The 18,740-nt window shown below is 42.4% G+C and overlaps 1 protein-coding gene across 1 annotated transcript; it reads right to left on the bottom strand.

The window, feature by feature from the left end:
- Positions 1-3,368: 3,368 nt before the first annotated feature.
- LOC125481264 (anaphase-promoting complex subunit 1-like) lies at positions 3,369-16,938 on the bottom strand (the record flags this gene model as incomplete). The annotated part of the gene is made up of 4 exons (XM_048592579.1): positions 3,369-3,443; positions 12,942-13,020; positions 15,640-15,722; positions 16,804-16,938. Coding segments are annotated over 4 exons (372 nt in total), but the record flags the coding sequence as incomplete, so codon positions are not given.
- Positions 16,939-18,740: the final 1,802 nt, after the last annotated feature.

Raw genomic sequence — 18,740 nt, 5'->3', positions numbered from 1 at the left:
AGATAGGAATTCAAATAAAGGAGGCGGCAAGTTGCACATGTCTAAAGGAACAATCATAGCGAGTGAAACCTCGACAGTAGTGTAGACTCCATGATTCAGCCAGAGGAATGGAGACTTCAGTGTCAGATACAGCTCTGGAGGAGGTCACAATGTGGGAGAAATGGAATCGAACTCCAGAAATCTGAAGGAATTTAATTTGGAGGCTTGGCAGAATTGGTCATGAATGGTGGACCATGGGGACTGGGATGGTAGACAAGCTGGACCATGTGGTATAGGGTAGATAGATCAGATATTCGGTCAAAGCCAAAAAGGTAGTTTTGACAAGGTGCAAAAAATCCACATTAGCCTCTCGGGACACCATTCACCAATAGAAGGATATTAGACACTGACGCAATTCTGTGATGTATTTCTTTTGTCATGTTTTCTGTAAATAATGCAGTCAAAGCCAGATGTCTGAGCGATAAATAAATGACTTGCATTTATAGGCTTATTTAAGGTAGAAAAAGATGGCAAGGCATTCCACAGGGGTTGGGATAACTAGGGAGACAGCAAAGGCAACTGAAGGTTGCAAACACTTGTCTTTTTCTTCAAATAATATTAAGCCATCAACAATGGTCACAACAAATTTAAGTTGTTTTGACTAATTTAGTGAAAAGGTAGTCAATGAAGCATACTGAGCACAGGATTAATGTTCAGACAAACATAGCGAATGAGGAAGAATGGAACTGTGTCTCAATAACTAGATGACAACAGAAACATTGTCTTAGCTCATCCTCAACTAATAGTGAGAACATTTATTTTAACTGTCAGTTGATGAAAGCCACTACTGCACACTGCAAAAGCACAGTCACATTTTATGTCATTAAGGTTTAGAAGGCAATATTAAAAAGGTGTCATCCATCATCACTTACTGGATGACTATTCAAACGTTTGTGTTTAATATTGTAAACTGAACCACAAGGGTGTTATGCTAACAAAGGCAGACAACATATTTCAACTGTAATAAATCTAGTTATGCATGCTACTGTACATTGCAGGTTGTAAGATCACAAAGCACGGAGCAATTGTTTGGCCAATAATGTATGCTGCTCTAGATCCCTGGAGGTGCCAATTTAAGTTAGACAAGGAACATAAGAACTAAATCAGATGAAATAAATATTAATCAACTGATTAGCTTGTGTTAAAGGTCATCAATGTGAATCTCAATTCAGTTTTCCTCTCCACAGTTACTGCCTGATGTGTCATGTGTTCCCAGGATTTCTTACTTTTAGACAGATTCCAGATTTCAAATTTTGTACAAGTTTCAAGTTATTTCCAAATTGCTTTCTTTCACGACATTAGCCTCAGTTATTTTTTACCACAAAGTCCAAGCCAATATGCTCACAGATAGTAAAATGAAAAAGACAGCACTTTCTAGCGACACAGAAATTAGGAGGTTGCTGTCTTAGTTGCTTTGTTCCTTTAAAACTTCCTAACATTGATACCTTGTCAAAAGACTCACCTTTTAAACACACAAAGTACGTGAAGTTTCTATATTTACCCACTCGTCACATCAGAAAAAATAAGTTTATTTTCCTGCAAGTGGATTTGTAATGGCGCGATAAATCTTAACTACTGACCAATCAAACTCCATGCTCCTGAAAATTTACAAGTGTAAAGTTTCATTTTTTCAGGTATGAATTATTGTTGGAAGTCTAGAAGAAAAACCCATAGAATTTTTTTGAAATTGCTTCAATCTTTTCTTTCCATCTTTGGCACCTCTCTCCTATCTTTTCACACTCCTCTATTTCCTTTTCTCTGAGTTGCATTTAACTAAGTTTTCTAACTAACAATTCCCAGTTCAGACTACTGCTTAGAAATGATTAAATCTATTTGGCTAATTACATGCATGGGTGCTTGTCCTGTTCACAGAGACACCAGGGTCCCTGAAGAGGTAAAAGCACAAGTTGATTTTTACTCACTGCCAGGGGAAGAAGCTCACAGCAAGTCTGTGGGAAAGTTTGTGTGCAATGAACAGTTGCTGCCATTCATTCTACAGTGACCACAAAATCTGGATCTGTATTTCTGCAATGCACTCTTGTATGTAATGTGTCCGTTTCCTTGGTTCTCATGATATGTTTCCAATTTCCATTTCTGCACTGAAAATTCAGGGTATAATTCCCTGAAAGTAGTGCCTGAGGCACCTATTTTGCAAAAACCCTGTGTCACTTCACTGAATTTGTCCTTGGAGGATCAATGTAATTAATCGATTTTGTCTCGGATTCCTGCCCTCACCTCATGCAACTTCCTATCCCTCAATGCGGACAGCACTCAAGACATCCAGATTTTGCATTTTGCTGCCTTTGCTAACTGGTTACTTGCCCCCGCTAGCACCAACACAACTGCTGTTGTTGACCACAGCAGAACCATAATTGAACAGCCAGTAAATTTCCCAGGCAAACCAATTAATGTGTGCACAAGCATGCCACCAAAGTGCCTAAGGGCAGTCATTTCTAACCTCAGTAACCCCCACTGAAAGCTGTGTGGCAGTGGAAGAAAAGCATTTCGATGGAAGTACGTATTTTGTAACATCACTGTTTGAAAGTTGCCACAACGCAACACTGAATCGTGCTACCCTCTGGCTGGTGTAAAACCCAGTGCAAACAGGTCAAATCTTCCCACATTTCTAGGCCTTACAAACCTGCAGGCACATCTGACACACCAGCAGGCTCAAATGAAAAAGCAGTGGGTGCCCTTTCAGCAGCAATGTCACTATTACGTTGAAACCATATAACATCTTTTAAAGAGAAGTTATTTCCCATGTTAAGAAACAACCTGGACTGCAGCGCTGTGTGTTACATCAGCAGAATGGCTAGTATATTACATCAAAGGTCAAAAGTAATCATAACGGGAATTTTAAACTCATTCATCTCCTCCCACCTTTGTTATTAGTCCAGATATTACTGACAAGACAGGAAAATAACATCCCTCCGATCTCAGCTCTGAAGGTGTTTAGCAGATGAGAAAAGTGTGACACACCAATTTGCCCTTTCCTTCACTCAGTGCTACACCCTTAAATTGATTTCTCATATGGGATGGTACTGGAGGCTGCATTCTGTGCGGCTCTGAGCCAGAAATACTGGGAACTACACAGACCTATTTGTGGCATCTGCATTTCTAGACATCCCAAAAAGGCTTTACTTTTCCCATTGATCTCTTTGGCTTTTTGTAGCAATCGCTTCAGATTTGGTTTTGCAGCACCGGCCTGTTAGAACTTCATAGTTTTTGAAGAAACCTTTGCTGATTGTATGTGATGAAAGAAGGAACTGAAATTCTGAAAAGGGTTCAGATTAAGACAGAAGAGAGCCGAATGGGGAAAAAATACTCACAGGTGGTATGTTGCTGTTAATCCATGTTGAGTTGGGTTTTATTTCATCCCACATAATTAATCCCCTTGCCAGAGTCTGAGGAAAGAATCAGAAATATAATACACTTAAGCAAACAAAAAGACATTTCTGTACAACATACTGGTACCCAATATACTGCACACTAATTATTTGTTGGTTTATGACTGGGAAAAGCAGCCTTGCACAAGTTTCCTTCCATCTTCTGAATGCCTTAAAATGGACCTGCTTGACCACGTTTTTGGTCACTTGTCTTAAAAGCTTCATATGTGGAGCTTGGGCTGGCAACACTTGTGCAATGCCTTCTGTCACTTCACCATGTTGATGTGGTAATGGATATTATGTATATAGAAAATCTGGTAAACATAGAGTGTATATAGACTTCAGTAATCTGCCATGTAGCATCTCACCAAAGACTAAGCATCGAAGATTAAGCAGGATGAATTAGGGAAGGATAGCAAACTTTGTTAAAATAAGCAGGAAAGTAGAAAATAAGAGTAGAAAATAAGCCCCAGAGTGGTTGAAACTAGATAGTGGTGTTCTACAGAGTTCAGTTACTGGGCCACTTCTGCTCTCTACAGATCTCAGTTATTTGGATATAGACCTAGAGGAAGTGGTGTGAAAATCTGCAGATAATATCAAAATCGGAGGTATGGTTAATTCTTGAGAACATCAAAGGAAGCTGCAAAAGATATATTGCTAAGGTTGAGGGGATCATGGAGACCTGGAGGTACATTATAGACAGCATCACTTTCTGATAAGGTAGTTAAAAGAAAAGCTAATGGTGTTCCAGGTTGTTTCCTTCAGCGAGAGAGGATATTATAAACAAGAGGTCAGTACAAGTTCACTTACGACCTTAAGACCCCAGTTTTGCAGGGCATGTAGTAATGACTGCCATTAGTCAGACTTGACCTTGCATACTCAGGTTTCACAGTTTGTGCTGGTCAAGTTGTTGACAGTGCAAATTGTTAACAATGCAGAAGGAGAAGTGGGGGGGCACTTAGGACAATTTTTAATTGTTTTCCCCATTCTAGGAGGCCCATATTCCATGAACAAATTAAAAACAAACCTTAAGACATAGAATAAGTAGGCCATTAGGGCCACTGTGACTGCACCGCCATTCAATGAGACAATGGCTTATTTGATAATTCTCAACTCCACTTTCCTCCCTTATCCCCATCACCCCTGATCCCCTTACTGCTTAAAAAACTATTTCAGTCTTGAACAGACTTAATGACCCAGCCCTTGACAGCCCACTGTGGTAAAGATTCTGCACAACCTGTAGGTGAGCAAATTCCTCCTCATCTGTCATATATGGGTGCCCTCTAGTCCTAGACTCTTATAATGTAAAACAACCTCTCTGCATATATGGAGATAGCAAGGACTGCAGATGCTGGAGGTCAAAGTCAATAAAATGTAGAGCTGCAGGACACAGCAAGTCAGACAGCATCCGAGGAGCAGGAAAGTTGACATTTCAGATCAGGACACTTCATCAGGACTGATGAAGGGTCCCGACCCAAAATGTCTACTTTCCTGCTCCTCAGACGCTGCCTGACCTGTTGTGATCCTCCAGCTCCACGTTCTATCGCCTCTGCACACACGTTTGTCAAACCCTCTAAGAACTTTATAGGTTTCAATAAGGTCTCTTCTCATTTGTCCTTACTCCAATGTGGACAAGCCCAAAGCTATTCAATCTTTCCTCATAGAAAACTCATCCTCATCCAAAATCAAGCTGGTGAACCTTCTCGGCACTGCCTCCAATGCTTTCCTTAAATAAGGACCCTCAACTGTTCACAGTCCTCTTGGTGTGGTTCGATAAGTGTTTTGTATAGTTTTAGGAAGACCTCCCTATTTTTATACTCCATTCCCTTTGAAATAAAGGCCAATAATCCATTTGCCTTCCCTATTACCTAATGGACTTGAATGTTAGCTTTTTGTGATTCATACACGAGGACCATCAAATTGCTCAGTGTTGCGCCTTTCTGCAGTTTTTCCTGATTTGAATAATATTGAGCTCTTTTATTTTTCCTGCCAAAATGCACTATGTGCATTACTTGCCTCTCCACCTATTATTGTGACACCTGCAAACGTGGTGATAATACATTCACTTCCATCGTCCAAGTAATTCGCGTATGTTGTTAAAAAATGGTCCTGCTTTACCTGAAAACTAAGCCCTCTAATTGTTATTGAATTCTCAATCCATGCTCATATACTACCCCCAGCACCATGGGCTCATCTTATTGAGTAGCTTCATCTGCAGTACCTTATCGAATGTCTTTCAGAAGTCCGAACATATTACATCTGCTCTCCTCCTTTACCTATCCTACTTGTTACTACCTCAAAAAACTCAAATAAATTTGTCAGGCATGACTTCCCCTTCGTGAAACCATGTTGGCTCCATCTAGTTATATAGACTATTACATCCTTTATGATGGATTCTAAAATTTTCCCAATGACAGATGTTAAGCTAACTGGCGTATAAGACCATAAGATAAAGGAGCAGAATTAGGCCATTTGGCCGATCAAGTCTGCTCCACCGTTTGACCATGTGTTTCTGAACCCTATTCTCCTGTCTTCTCTCCGTGATACTTAAGAGTCAGAGTTAAACAGCACGGAAACAGACCCATTGCTCCAACTTGTCCATGCTGACCAGTTATCCTAAATAAATCTAGACCCATTTGCCAGCATTCGGCCCATATTCCTCTAAACCCTTCCTATGCATATACCTAACCAGATGTCTTTTAAATGTTGTAATTGTACCCGCCTTCACCATTTCCTTCAGCATCTTGTTCCATACATGCACCACCCTCTGCATTAAAAAGCTGCCCCTCCGCTGGATTTGATTTGATTTATTGTAGTCACGTGTACCTAAGTACAATGAAAAGTTTTACTTGCGAGTAGTACGGGCAGACCATAGTAAGCAAGGACATAAAGATCATTGGGTGCTTAGACAGAGTAAGACATACAAGTTATACTGCACAGGAGGTGTGCGAAGCAAGATCAACATTATTGGAAGTTAGAGTCCATTCATCAGTCAAATAATGGCAGGAAAGAAGCTGTTCTTGAACCTGTTGGTACTTGTGTTCAAGCTTCTATATCTTCTGCCTGATGGAAGAGGTTGTAGAAGAGTATTACCGTGGTGGGAGGTGTCTTTTTGACATTGGCAGCCTTTCCATGACAAATCCATGGATGGAAGGCTGGCTTTCGTGATAGTCTGGGTTGTGCCCACAACCTGCTGTAGTTTCTTACAGTCCTGTGCAGAACAGTTGCTATACCAGGCGATTGTGCATCTGGACAGTATGCTTTCAATGGTGCATTTGTAAAGGTTGGTGAGGGGTCCTAATGGGCATGCTGAATTTCCTAAGTCACCCGAGGAAGAAAAGGCATTATTGTGCTTTCTTGACCATCACATCTATGTGGGAAGTCCAGGACAGGTGTTGGTTATCGTCACTCCTAGGAACCTGGTGCTCTCAACCTCCTCTCCGTTGATGTAGATGGGGACGGGGACGTGTTCTCCTCCTTTCTTTCTGAAGTCAATGATCAGTTCTTTTGTTTTGTCGACATTGAGAGAGAAGTTATCATTGCACTGTGATACCAACCCCTCTATCTACTTTCTGTATTCTGACTCATCATTGTTTGATATCTGTCCTACCACAGTAGTGTCATCAGCAAATTTGTGGATGGCATTTGTTCAGAATTTGGCTACAGTCGTGAGCGTACAGGGAGTACAGTACGGGGCTGAGAATGCATCCTTGGGTGGCTCCAGTGTTGAGTGTTATTGTGGAGGAGGTGCAGTTGTCTATCTTCACTGATCACAGTCTGTGGGTCAGGAAGTTGAGGATCCATTTGGAGAGGACGGAGCTGAGGCCTAGGTGTCGGAGTTTTGAGATCAGTCTGGAGAGGATAATGGTGTTGAAGGCGGTGCTCTAGTCGATGAGCAGGAGTCTGACATAGGTGTCCTTGTGGTCTAGATGTTCCAGGAATGAGTGCAGGGCTCGGGATATGGTGTCTGCTGTGGACCTGTTATGTTGGGCAGCAAATTGCAGGGATTGAGGCAGGCTGGGAGGCTTGAGCTGATGTGGGCTGCGACCAGCCTCTTGAAGCACTTCATGACTATGGAGGTTAGAGCCACTGGGTGTTAGTCATGAAGGCACATTGCATGTGCTTTCTTTGGTACTGGCATGGTGGTTGTCTTCTTGAAGCAGGTGAGGACTTTGGCTTCTAGGAGGAAGAGGTTGTAGATGTCAGTGAATACCTCTGTTAGCAGGTCCGCACAGGAACAAGTGCACAGCTGGGGACTCCGTCCGGGCCTGTCACTTTCCTCGGATTGACTCCCAGGAAGACCGATCTGACGTCTGCAGCGGTGATGGATGGAACAGGTGCGTCCGGGACTGTCGGGGCAGCTGACACCACGTCGCTGGCATTCTGCTCAAATCGAGCATAGAAAGCATTGAGTGCATCAGGGAGGGATGTGTTTTTGTCCGTTATCTCTGCTTCATTTTGTATCTCGCAATGTTATGTCGGCCTTGCCACAGACGGCGGGTGTCCGTATGGTTGCTTTGAGCCTCTAACTTGGTCCGGTGCTGCCTCTTGGTATCTCTGATGGCTCTGCGGACTTAGCCGACTCGAACGCCGCACACCTGGTCTTCAGTTGGCAGTGAATTTCCCGGTTCATCCGAGGTTTCCAGTTGGGGAACACCCTGGATTGACTTCATCGGCGCGCTGTCCTCCACGCATTTGCAAATGAAGTCTGTGATGATGGTAGCGTACTTGTCTAGGCTTTCCGCTGAGAACCTGAATACAGTCCAGTCCACCAACATCAAGCAGTCCCGGAGATGCTCTTCCGCTGCCTTGGATCAGCATTGTACTACTTTCTGTGAGGGATCCTCCTGTTTCAGCTTCTGCTCGTAAGCTAGGAGGAGGTACACAACGTTGTGATCTGATGTGTGGATGGGGAATGGAGTGATAGGCGTTTTTGATGGTTGTGTAGCAGTCGTCCAGAATGTTCGGTCCTCTAGCGGGCCAGGAGATGCATTGATGGTACTTTGGCAACACCCTCTTGAGGTTGATCTGGTTGAAGTTGCCAGCCAGGATGAATAACGCCTCGGGGAATTTCATCTCCAGAGTGTTTGAAGTGATGTAAATTTTATGCAGGGCATTCTTCACATCCGCATGGGGTGGTATGTAGACTGTTGACAGGACGGTGGAGGTGAACACTCGTGGTAGGTGGTAGGGACGGCATTTTACTGTAAGGTATTCTAGGTCCGGGGAGCAGTGGCTTGCCAGGGTCGCCACGTTTGAGCACCAGATGGTGCTGTTGAGGAAACATACCCCACCGCCCTTCACCTTACCCGAAGACCCCGTGTGGTCCAGGCGACGTACGGAGAATCCCTCAGCTTGCAAGCAACAGTCAGGTACGGCAGGAGTGAGCCACGCCTCCGTGAAATAGGGCACACAGCAGTTCCTCAATTCCCTCTGGAAGGTAAGTCTGGGTCTGAGTTCATCCATTTTGTTTTCAATATCCTGGACACTTGCTACGGGGAGGGGAGTTTTGAAACTGCACAGTTTCAGTCTCACTTGCAGGTTGGCACTTGTTCGTCGTTTTCTTGTAGGTTTCTTGTATCTGGATGGTCCCAGGAGTCTGCTTGGGACAGGGTGGGATGCCTCAGGTTCCTTTTAAATCTTTCTCCTCTCACTTTGGACTCCTCTATCCTGGTGAAAAGTCCTTGGCTATTCACCCGATCCATGCCCCTCATGATTCTGTACACCTCCATAAGGTCACCCCTCAGCTTCCGACACTCCAGAGGGGATTAAAAGCCCCAGCCTATTCAGCCTCTCCCTATAGCTTCAGCCCTCCAACCCCAGCAACATCCACGTAAATATTTTCTGCACCTTCTCGAGTTTAACAACATCTTTCCTATACCAGGGAGATGAGAATTGAACACAGTATTCCAAAAGGGCAGCAGAGTGGCTCAGTGGTTAGCACTGTTTCCTCACAGCGCCAGGGACCCGGGTTAGATTCCAGCCTCAGGCAACTGTCTGTGTGGAGTTTGCACATTCTCCCCGTCTGTCTGCGTGGGTTTCCTCCGGGTGCTCCAGTGATGCGCAGGTTAGGTGGATTGACCATGCTAAATTGCCCATAGTGTCGAGGGTGGGAAATGCGGGGACAGGGTAGGGGGCTGGGTCTGGGTGGCATGCTCTTCAGAGGGGCTGTGTGGACTCGATGGGCCATATGGCCTGCTTCCACACCATAGGGATTCTATGATTCTATGAAGCAGCCAAACCAATGTCTTGTACAGCTACAACATGACATCCCAGCTTCTATACCCAATGCACTAACCAATGAAGGCAAGTATGCCAAACACCTTCCTCACCACCCTGTCTACCGGCAACTCCACTTTCAAGGAACTATGTACCTGCACCTCAAGGTTTCTTTGTTCTGCAACACTCCCAGGACCCTACCATTAAGTGTATAAGTCCTGCCTTGATTTGCCTTTCCAAAATGCTACACCTCACAGTTATCTAAATTAAACTTCATCTGCCACTCCTCGGCCAACTGGCCCATCTGATCAAGGTCCTGTTGCACTCGGAGATAATCTTCTTCACTGTCCACTACACCACCAATTTTAGTGTCATCTGCAAACCCATGAACCATACCTCCTATATTCATATCCAGATCATTTATATAAATGACAAAAAGTAGTGGATCCAGCACCGATGCTTGCGGCACACGACTGGTCACAGGCCTCCAGTCTGAGAAGCAACCCTCCACCACCACCCTCTGCCTCCTACCATCAAGCCAATTTCATATCCAATTGGCTATTCCCCTAGATTCCATATGATGTGGCTAACCAGTCTCTCATGCAAAATCTTGTCGAACGCTTTACTGAAGTACATGTAGACAATGTTCACTATTCTGCCTTCACCAATCTTCTTTGTCTCTTCTTCAAAAAACTCAATCAAGTTAGTGAGACACGATTTCCTGTGCTCAAAGCCATGTTGTCTATCCCTAATCAGTCCTTGCCTTTCCATATACATGTAAATTCTGTCCCTCAGAATCGCCTCCAACAACTTAGCCACTACTGATGTCAGGCTCACCAGTCTATAGTTCCCTGGCTTTTCCTTATCACCTTGCTTATATAATGGCACCATTTCGGCCAACCTCCAGTCTTCCGGCACCTCAAACATGGCAATCAATGATACAAATATCTCAGAAAGGGGCCCAGAAATCTCTTCCCTAGCTTCCCACAGAGTTCTGGGATAGACCTGTTGTGATGCCCTCACTAATCAAGAATCTATGTCTTAAATGCACTCAATGCGTTGTGGAAGCAGGTACAAATGCGATATTTAAAAGGCATCTGGATGGGTATATGAATAGGAAGGGTTCAGAGGGATATGGGCCAAATAGGACTAGATTAGTTTGGGATGGTCTGGTTGACGCAGAGGAGTTGGACCAGAGGGTCTGTTTCCGTGCTGTATGAATTTATGAGTCAAAGTCTTGGCCTCTACAGCCTTCAATGGCAATGAGCTCCACAGATTCACCACCTTCTGGCTGAAGAAATTCCTCCTTTTCTCAGTTCTAAAGGGTTGTCCCTTAACTCTAAGGCTGAGCCCTCGGGTCCTAGTCTCTCCTACGAATGAAAACATCTTCTCTACTCTTTCCAGGCCTCTCCGTAAGTTTCCATAAGATTTCCTCTCTTATCCTTTTAAATTCTATCAGATACAGACCCAGAGTCCTCAACTGCTCCTCATATGACAAACCCTTCAATCCTGGAATCATTCTTGTGAACCTCCTCTGGACCCCCTCCAAGGCCAGTACATCTTTTCTTAGATACAAGGCCCAAAACTGTTCACAATATTCCAAATATGGTCTCTGTTCACTTCGTTCTCTCTTTTCCATATTGTATATTTAAAAAAGGCTCTTACCATCTATTTTTATGTTACTTGCTAGTGTACATAGTTTATTTTCCCCTCATTTTTTGGTTATCTTTTGCTGGCATTTAAATCTTTCCCAGTCGTCAATGTTACCACTGATCTTTGCCAGACTGTATATTTTCTTTCTTTTAATTTGACGCTGTCCTTAATTTCCTTGGTTAACTCGGATCGGTTTATGCCCATACTTCTTCCTCACTAGGATATAACTTCATCGTTGAGGCACAAACTATTTTCTTATACATCGGCCATTGCTCGTCAACTGTCTTTTCTGCTAAACTTCTTTCCTAGTCCACTCCAGCCACCTTTGCCCAATTTTATTACTGTTATGCAAGTTTTGCTTCCAATCGAAGTTCCTACCTCCTAAATATAACAATAAATTCTGTCATGTTATGTCACAGTTACCGAGTGGTCATTTACTTCGGGATTGTTTACTGAAGCTGCTTCATTACGCATCACCAGACCCAAAATAGCCTGATTCCTGGCTGACTCGACAACATCTTGTTCTAGGAAACTTCACCAAATACACTCAATGAATGCATTCACAAAGTATGAATGTTGTTCATTCATAAAAGCCTTTGCCAATTTGATTTTATCAAATTACATGAAGATTGAAGTCACCCATGATTAACATGCTGCCTTTTTTTTCACAAGCTTTCATTATCAGCTGATTTATTCTCTGTCCTACAAAACAGCTAATGTTACGGGTCCTCTTGCAAGCTCCCACTGGTGTTTATTTCCCCTTGTTATCCTTACCTTCCCTCATATGGATCCTGCATCATTTGATTCTTAATCATTTCTTGTCATTGTACTTATTCCATTGAGCACCAAAGCTACCCCACCAACCCTCCCTTCCCACTCATCCTTTCAAAAAGTTAAGTACCTCTGAACATTTAGTCCCCAGCTTTGATCTCCTTGTAGCCTTGACTCTGTCATGGGAGATCAGCAAAAATCTCCAACTACAATTAAAACCTAAAGCAATCAAATTCCACAACACGTAGTTTCCACTACCAGAGATGTTCTTCAGCAGTAGTTAAGAAATACCACGTCATTAATAGAGTACTTAGGTTGTAACATGCGAGACCTCAAATTTTGAAGGGTGTTTAGTTGGCATCAACCACACAAATATAGGAACTCAGCTGGCTGGTTTGTGATGCAGAGTGATGCCAACAATGCAGGCTCAACTCCCGCACTGCGAGAGGCTACCATGAAGGTCCACCTTCTCAACCTTGTCCCTTGCCTGAGGCGCGGTGACCTTCCAGTTACACTCACCACCAGTTTTCTTTCTCTCTCTCTTTCTCTTTAATGAAAGAGCATCCCTATGGTCTTCTGGGATGATGATGACTTTACCTTTTCCTTTTCTCATCTACAGACAAATTCTTTTCAACACCAAGTGCATCAACACCAATTTTCTTATGTAATACCTTATGAGATATCTTTTGAAAACGTTATTTGCTATCTCCACAACACTTCATCTGTACACAATGTTCCCTCCAGTTTTGCATACCTATGCTAAATGTTTGCTCACATACAATGTTTCAGTTTCAACAAAAGAAAACACTGCTCGATTTTTGTTTAAAGTGTGTTATCACAGGATCTGCTTCATGCTTCTATCTTATTACCTACCCGCATTAAAAGAAATTCTGGCTTCACAAAGTCCAACAAGTATTGTGTGTCCGGGGCTCGCAGCCAGTCTGCGATTGACCTAAGCAACATAAAAACAGAGTTAATCTTACCACATCCAAGTATCACTTTCTCTAACAATGACCTACTTTAACGCAAATATAATCTCCAGGAGCATGAACTACAGAGCATTTTATGAAGCACTGAGAAGGATGAAGAGAAAGCAAGCTCAGGTGGAACTAGAGAAGAAGCAGACAGATGATTCAAAGTCTGTCCATCATTTTGAACAGAATGGAGGGTCCACCCACAAACTCACAGATATAACTCACGAGTGCTTCATGGAATAATACAGCTGTACAAAGTACAGGCAACCAATCCACCTCTGTAATATCAGGAAAACTGGGAACTGCAGAATCCTCTAAAGGGAGCCATCAGCCCATCCTCTAGCACCTCAACCTTGATCAAGTCCTCACCATAGTCTTTATCAATGCCAGGAAAGTTTTCATTGATGCAACCAAGAGTGTCAATCTTTTATTAAAAAAAGACTGGAAATTTCACCATAGGCGCTTAAAATCTCAAGTTGATTTTGTATGGAAATGTTTAATAGCTAACTTTTAGTTTTTGCCTCTTAAATTGATTTCAATTAGGAGGACCATTCAAATTAAAACGACCCAAGTCAACGTGGCTTTGTGAAACAGAAACTGCGTTTGACAAATTTTCTTGCATTCTTTGATAACAGAACAAGCACTGTTGATAGAGGGAGGTCATGCCCAACAAATCTGATTGAATTTTTTAAGGAGGTGACCAAGTGTGTGGATGAGGCCAGTGCAGTTGATGTAATTTATATGGATTTTAGCAAAGCCTTTGACAAGGTCCTACGTGGGAGGCTGAAAATGAAGGCAAAAGTACATGGGAACCAGGGTAAGCTTCTCCCCTCTAAGTCATTACATAGATTGTGATCCCAGCACTGATTCCTCTGGAACCATCCTGGTTACAGATTGTCATTATTACGACTGAATTCCAGCTAATTGAACCAGGTATTACATTGAAACATGCCAACGTAAGTGATCAGGGTGGAAGAAAAATGTTTGAGCAGACATTACAGAATTCAAATTATTCCCATTGAACTTGAAACCTAATCAACACTTTGGTAAACTTCTTCTGAAGAAGGGTCCCAACCCAAAACGTCAGCTTTCCTGTTCCTCTGATGCTGCCTGACCTGCCGTGTTCCTCCAGCACCACACCTTGTTATCTCAAACTCCAGCATCGACAGTTCCTACTATCTCTGAACTCTTTGGTGAAGCATTTTACCGCAAGTATCTCAAGTGTATGTATAATTATCATCATATCTGTGTCACTGCTGGCAATGGTAATCATTTTATTTTTAATTCCTATAAAAGCCAATAAATATCTTTTGAACACTGTCATCTTGCGGAATAGCTCACAAATACATCAGATTTTCGTCTTTAGAATAACCCCCTTGGTATGTGTCCTGCCCAGTTTATGTGCACTGACTCTTCCTGCTTTCAACAGCCCAAAGGTCAGACCATCAAAATTAAGATCATTCTGGAATTGCTTGTTACAATGTGCGTAATTGTAGGAAAATATCATTTATTAAATCTTGATTAAAAATATGAAGAAATCAATAGTTGCTTGGGAGCAATCAAGACGGGAGTTTAAGTTTTGCTGAAAAACTTATATCAATGATTTGCAATATTTCCAAATCTGCAGATGACACAAAAACTAGGTGGAAGTGTGAATTTTGAGGAACATAGAAAGATGTTTCAAGAGGAGAAGCTTGGAGAGGCTAGGGGAGTAGGCTTTTCCAAAAAAATTGTTACATGGAGTACAATGCAGGAAAATGTGAAATTATCAATGTTGCAAGAAAAGACAGAAACACAGAGTAATTCTTAAATAATGATAGGTGGGAAATGTTAAACTTCAAAGGAAGCCAAGAGCCCACATTCATGATTAACTTTAAGTCATCATGCACTTATAGCAATCAATTATAGAGTCACAGAGTCATACAGCACAGAAACAGACCCTTCAGCCCAACTCATCTGTGATGACCAGATATCTCAATTTAACCTGGTCCCATTTGCCAGCATTTGGTCCACATCCCTCTTCAGCCTTCCTATTCACGTACCCAACCAGATACTTTTAAAATGTTATAATTCTACCTGCTTCCTATGGCAGCTCGTTCCATACATGCACTACCCTCTGAGCAAAACTGCAACCTGACAGGCTCCTTTCAAATATTTCCCCTTCACCTTAAACCTATGTCATCTAGTTTTGGACATCCCCCACCTTTGGAAAAAGGCCTTGGTTATTCACCTTATCCACGCCCCTCATGATTTTATACACCTCTATAAGGTCACTCTTCAGCCTCTAACGCTCCAGAGAAAAAAGCCCCAGCATATTCAGCCTCTCCCCATAACCCAAACCCTCTAGTCCCAGCAAGTCGCTTGCAAATTTTTTCATGCTGATTTGAAAACAGCAGTCAAGATTTCTTACTGCAATTATATACAGTCTTGGTGAGATCACACCTGGTGTATTGTGTGCAGTTCTCCCTACTTAAGGGATGATATACTTGCTGTAGAGGATATGTCTCCCTTGGAAATAATTGAAATTATGCTGCCCATCATGTACATCTAAGCCAAACCTTTGCTTAGCTGAGGATTTTAACTCTATTTTACCCTACCTGTTGTTTGTTTTCAAATAAAGTAAGGCTAAAGCCAGTGTGGCTCCAGGACACGTAACATCCACATTCACGGTGTCCCCCTCCTGTCAAAGAGAAGATTTACAATAAGCCTCTGTAGAATGATTAAAACAAAACAAGTCCGAATGCATCAGGTTTCTTCTCTCATGCTAAACTTTCAAAGTGGAGGAGTAGAGAGACTTGAGGGTTAGGCTACACATATCTTTTAAAGAGAGAAGACAAGTAGTAAAATATACAATGGACTGGACAGTTTTTCCCCAAAACTGCATGAGAGTACAAATCAAAAAAGAAAAAGCTAAACCAGTACAAATCAATGACATTTTGCACTGGACCCAGTTTTGAGCTGAGCAGTCTTGTTGGGCCGGAATGATCCAGAGAAGTAACCTGAATAAGGAGGCACTTCAATGAAACATAATGGTTTGAGAAACTGAGGCTCATTCATTCCAATAAAAGGAGTTAAGAGAAAATCTGACCATGATGTTCAAAACTACACAGGATTTTGACAAGTTGGGGAAATTAATTCCACTGGCCAACAGGGTGGCAAGCAGAAGGCATAAACTTAAGATTATTACCAAGAGAACAAAGGGGAGTTTAGCAGAAAGTTACTATTAGTGTTACAGACCTGGGATGGTCTCCTGAAAAACTGGGGAAATAAGAGAATCCATAGCATAGGAGGAGTAGGCCATCCAGCCCTGTGAGCCTGTTCTGCAATTCAATGAGATTGTGGCTGATCTGTGACCTTTGGCCCACATCCCTAAATACTTTTGCTTACCAAAAACAATTATCTATCACAGATTGAAAATCAATAACTGATCTAGCATCAACTGTATTTAACTTCATACCATCTAGAAAGCGCCCCGATCTATCTTTTCAACAAGAATTTAAAAAGAGAAGCGGATAACTGTTGGAAGGAGTTAAAAGAAAATGTTGGGAAAGGAGAGGAAATAAATGGGTCAAAGTTGTTAACTCTTCCAAAGAGCTGGTAGCAGCACAGAGGGTTTGGAAAGTCACTCTCCATGCTGTAAAAATCTACACAGTTTCATGATGAATCGGATGTCTGAAAAGCATAATGTCACACTTCACTTTGGGCTGGTGGCATTAATTTTGCACATGACAGCAACTGAATAGTGAAAAGAAAATACAGACCTTTATTTGATAACTAGGCGATTTGTGCTTTTCTCGGTGAATTCCAGGTTGGGTGCGTCTGTGTCCTCCCACCATGTATTGGTACAGCTGATCTGGGACATTCAGGTCAGACATACCTATCAGATTACTCCCATGCTGCAGAGTAATTCAGAAACACAACAGAGTGAAACAATATCACCAACATAGAGAGATACAAATACCACTTAATAGAAAACTGAAATAACTGCAGATGCTGGAAATCAGAAACCAAAATAGAAATTGCTGGAAAAATCTCAGCAGGTCTGGCAGCAACTGTGGAGAGAAATCAGAGATGAACCCTGCTTTGTCTCTACGACACTGCAAGACCTGATAAGCTTTTCCAGCAATTTCTGTTTTCGTTACAAATGCCACTTCTTGAACTTAATTAACCTAAGTTCAATTCACTAAATAATTCTGAAATAAAAATTTGGTGTTAGCATTGACGAGCACGTACCTACTAATTATCATTAAAAACCCGGATGATTCACTCATGTTCTTTCAGAAAGAGAACTTGCCATCCTTGCCTGGTCTGCTGTGTCTCCAAACCCGCAGGATGTGTTGAGTTTTAACTGTCCTCTGAAATGACCTCACAACCCACTCAGTTCCAGGGTGATTAGGGTTGGGTGACAAATACTGACGTTATCATACCCGCAATCCATGAATAAGAATTGAAAAGGACACTATTACAGTGCTAAATTGGGAAGGATTGAGAACAGATCTGAGCAGCTTAGAGGTGCTTGGGGCTATCAACAGCAACAAAACTGTTTTCACTTATTATTTGTAACCTTACGGTACAGCATATGCCTCAGTCTACCATTAGCATCAATCCCATTATGGAGTGTCAGATAGTATATGAAGAGCAGCATCAGGCATGATGCATCAGCCTGATGAAGCCACAACACAAGACTGCATCCATAATAAACAGCAGAAGGAGCACACAATAGACAGAGCCAAGTGATCCGACAACCAATGAATTAAGTCAAAACTCTGGAATGCTGCCATATCCAGTTGTGAATGGGATGGCGACTGCAGAATATTGGCTGCAAGATTCACTGAGTATGACTGTGCCTGGCGCTTGCTTGACAAGTATGTGAGGTAACACTGTTCAATATGATATAAAGCCCTACATGTTAGTAAGCAAGATATTACATGGTGAACTGGGCAGGCAGGGAGGTGATGGCCTAGTGGTGTTATTGCTAGACTATTAATCCAGAGACCTTGGCAATATTCTGGGGACCAGGGCCACTGGAGACAGTGGAATCTGAATTCAATAAATATCTGGAATTAGGAGTCTAATGATGATTGGTGATTGTCAGGAAAATCCCATCTGGTTCACTAATATCCTTTAGGGAAGGGAACTGCCACTGCTCTGGCCTACATGTGACTCCCTACTGTCAGCAATGTGGTTGACACATAAGGTAATTAGGGACACCCACATCCTGTGGATAAATAAAACAAAGGCCACTGCTGCTTTCAGAATTGTTAAGCCTCACTGGGATACCATTCTGAAAATCAAGCTTGCCTATTCCCAAAGTTGTCACAGAAGTTTTATTTATCAAAGGACACAAATTTCACAATTTACCTTTCTGATAGGCATGGGTTAACAGAAAACCCAGGCCGTGTTTCCACACTTAACAAGAACTACTGCTTATTACGAATAAATCGATTCTAACCACAGGTAAACAACAATGAACTGACAACGTGTAAATGACACACTTGGTAAAACTCTATGCCCCTTTTAAAAGAACTCTACACACATACTGACACAAACAAAAACCTGGTGCGATGGATGGAGTGGAAAAAATCATACTGAGGAAACTGTTCAATCTTGGTTTCTCCGAGTCCTTCAGTTCTCTGATCGTTTCCTTCACGCACTTTCACTCTTCAGAGGAGGGACAGAATGACTGCTTCACAAATCA

This window comes from Rhincodon typus, unplaced genomic scaffold (genome assembly GCF_021869965.1).
Source record: "Rhincodon typus isolate 14 unplaced genomic scaffold, sRhiTyp1.1 hic_rhity00001469, whole genome shotgun sequence".
Classification (NCBI taxonomy): Eukaryota; Metazoa; Chordata; class Chondrichthyes; order Orectolobiformes; family Rhincodontidae; genus Rhincodon; species Rhincodon typus.
Note: the sequence above shows the minus strand (reverse complement) of the source record. Positions and strands in the feature narration are given on the sequence as shown.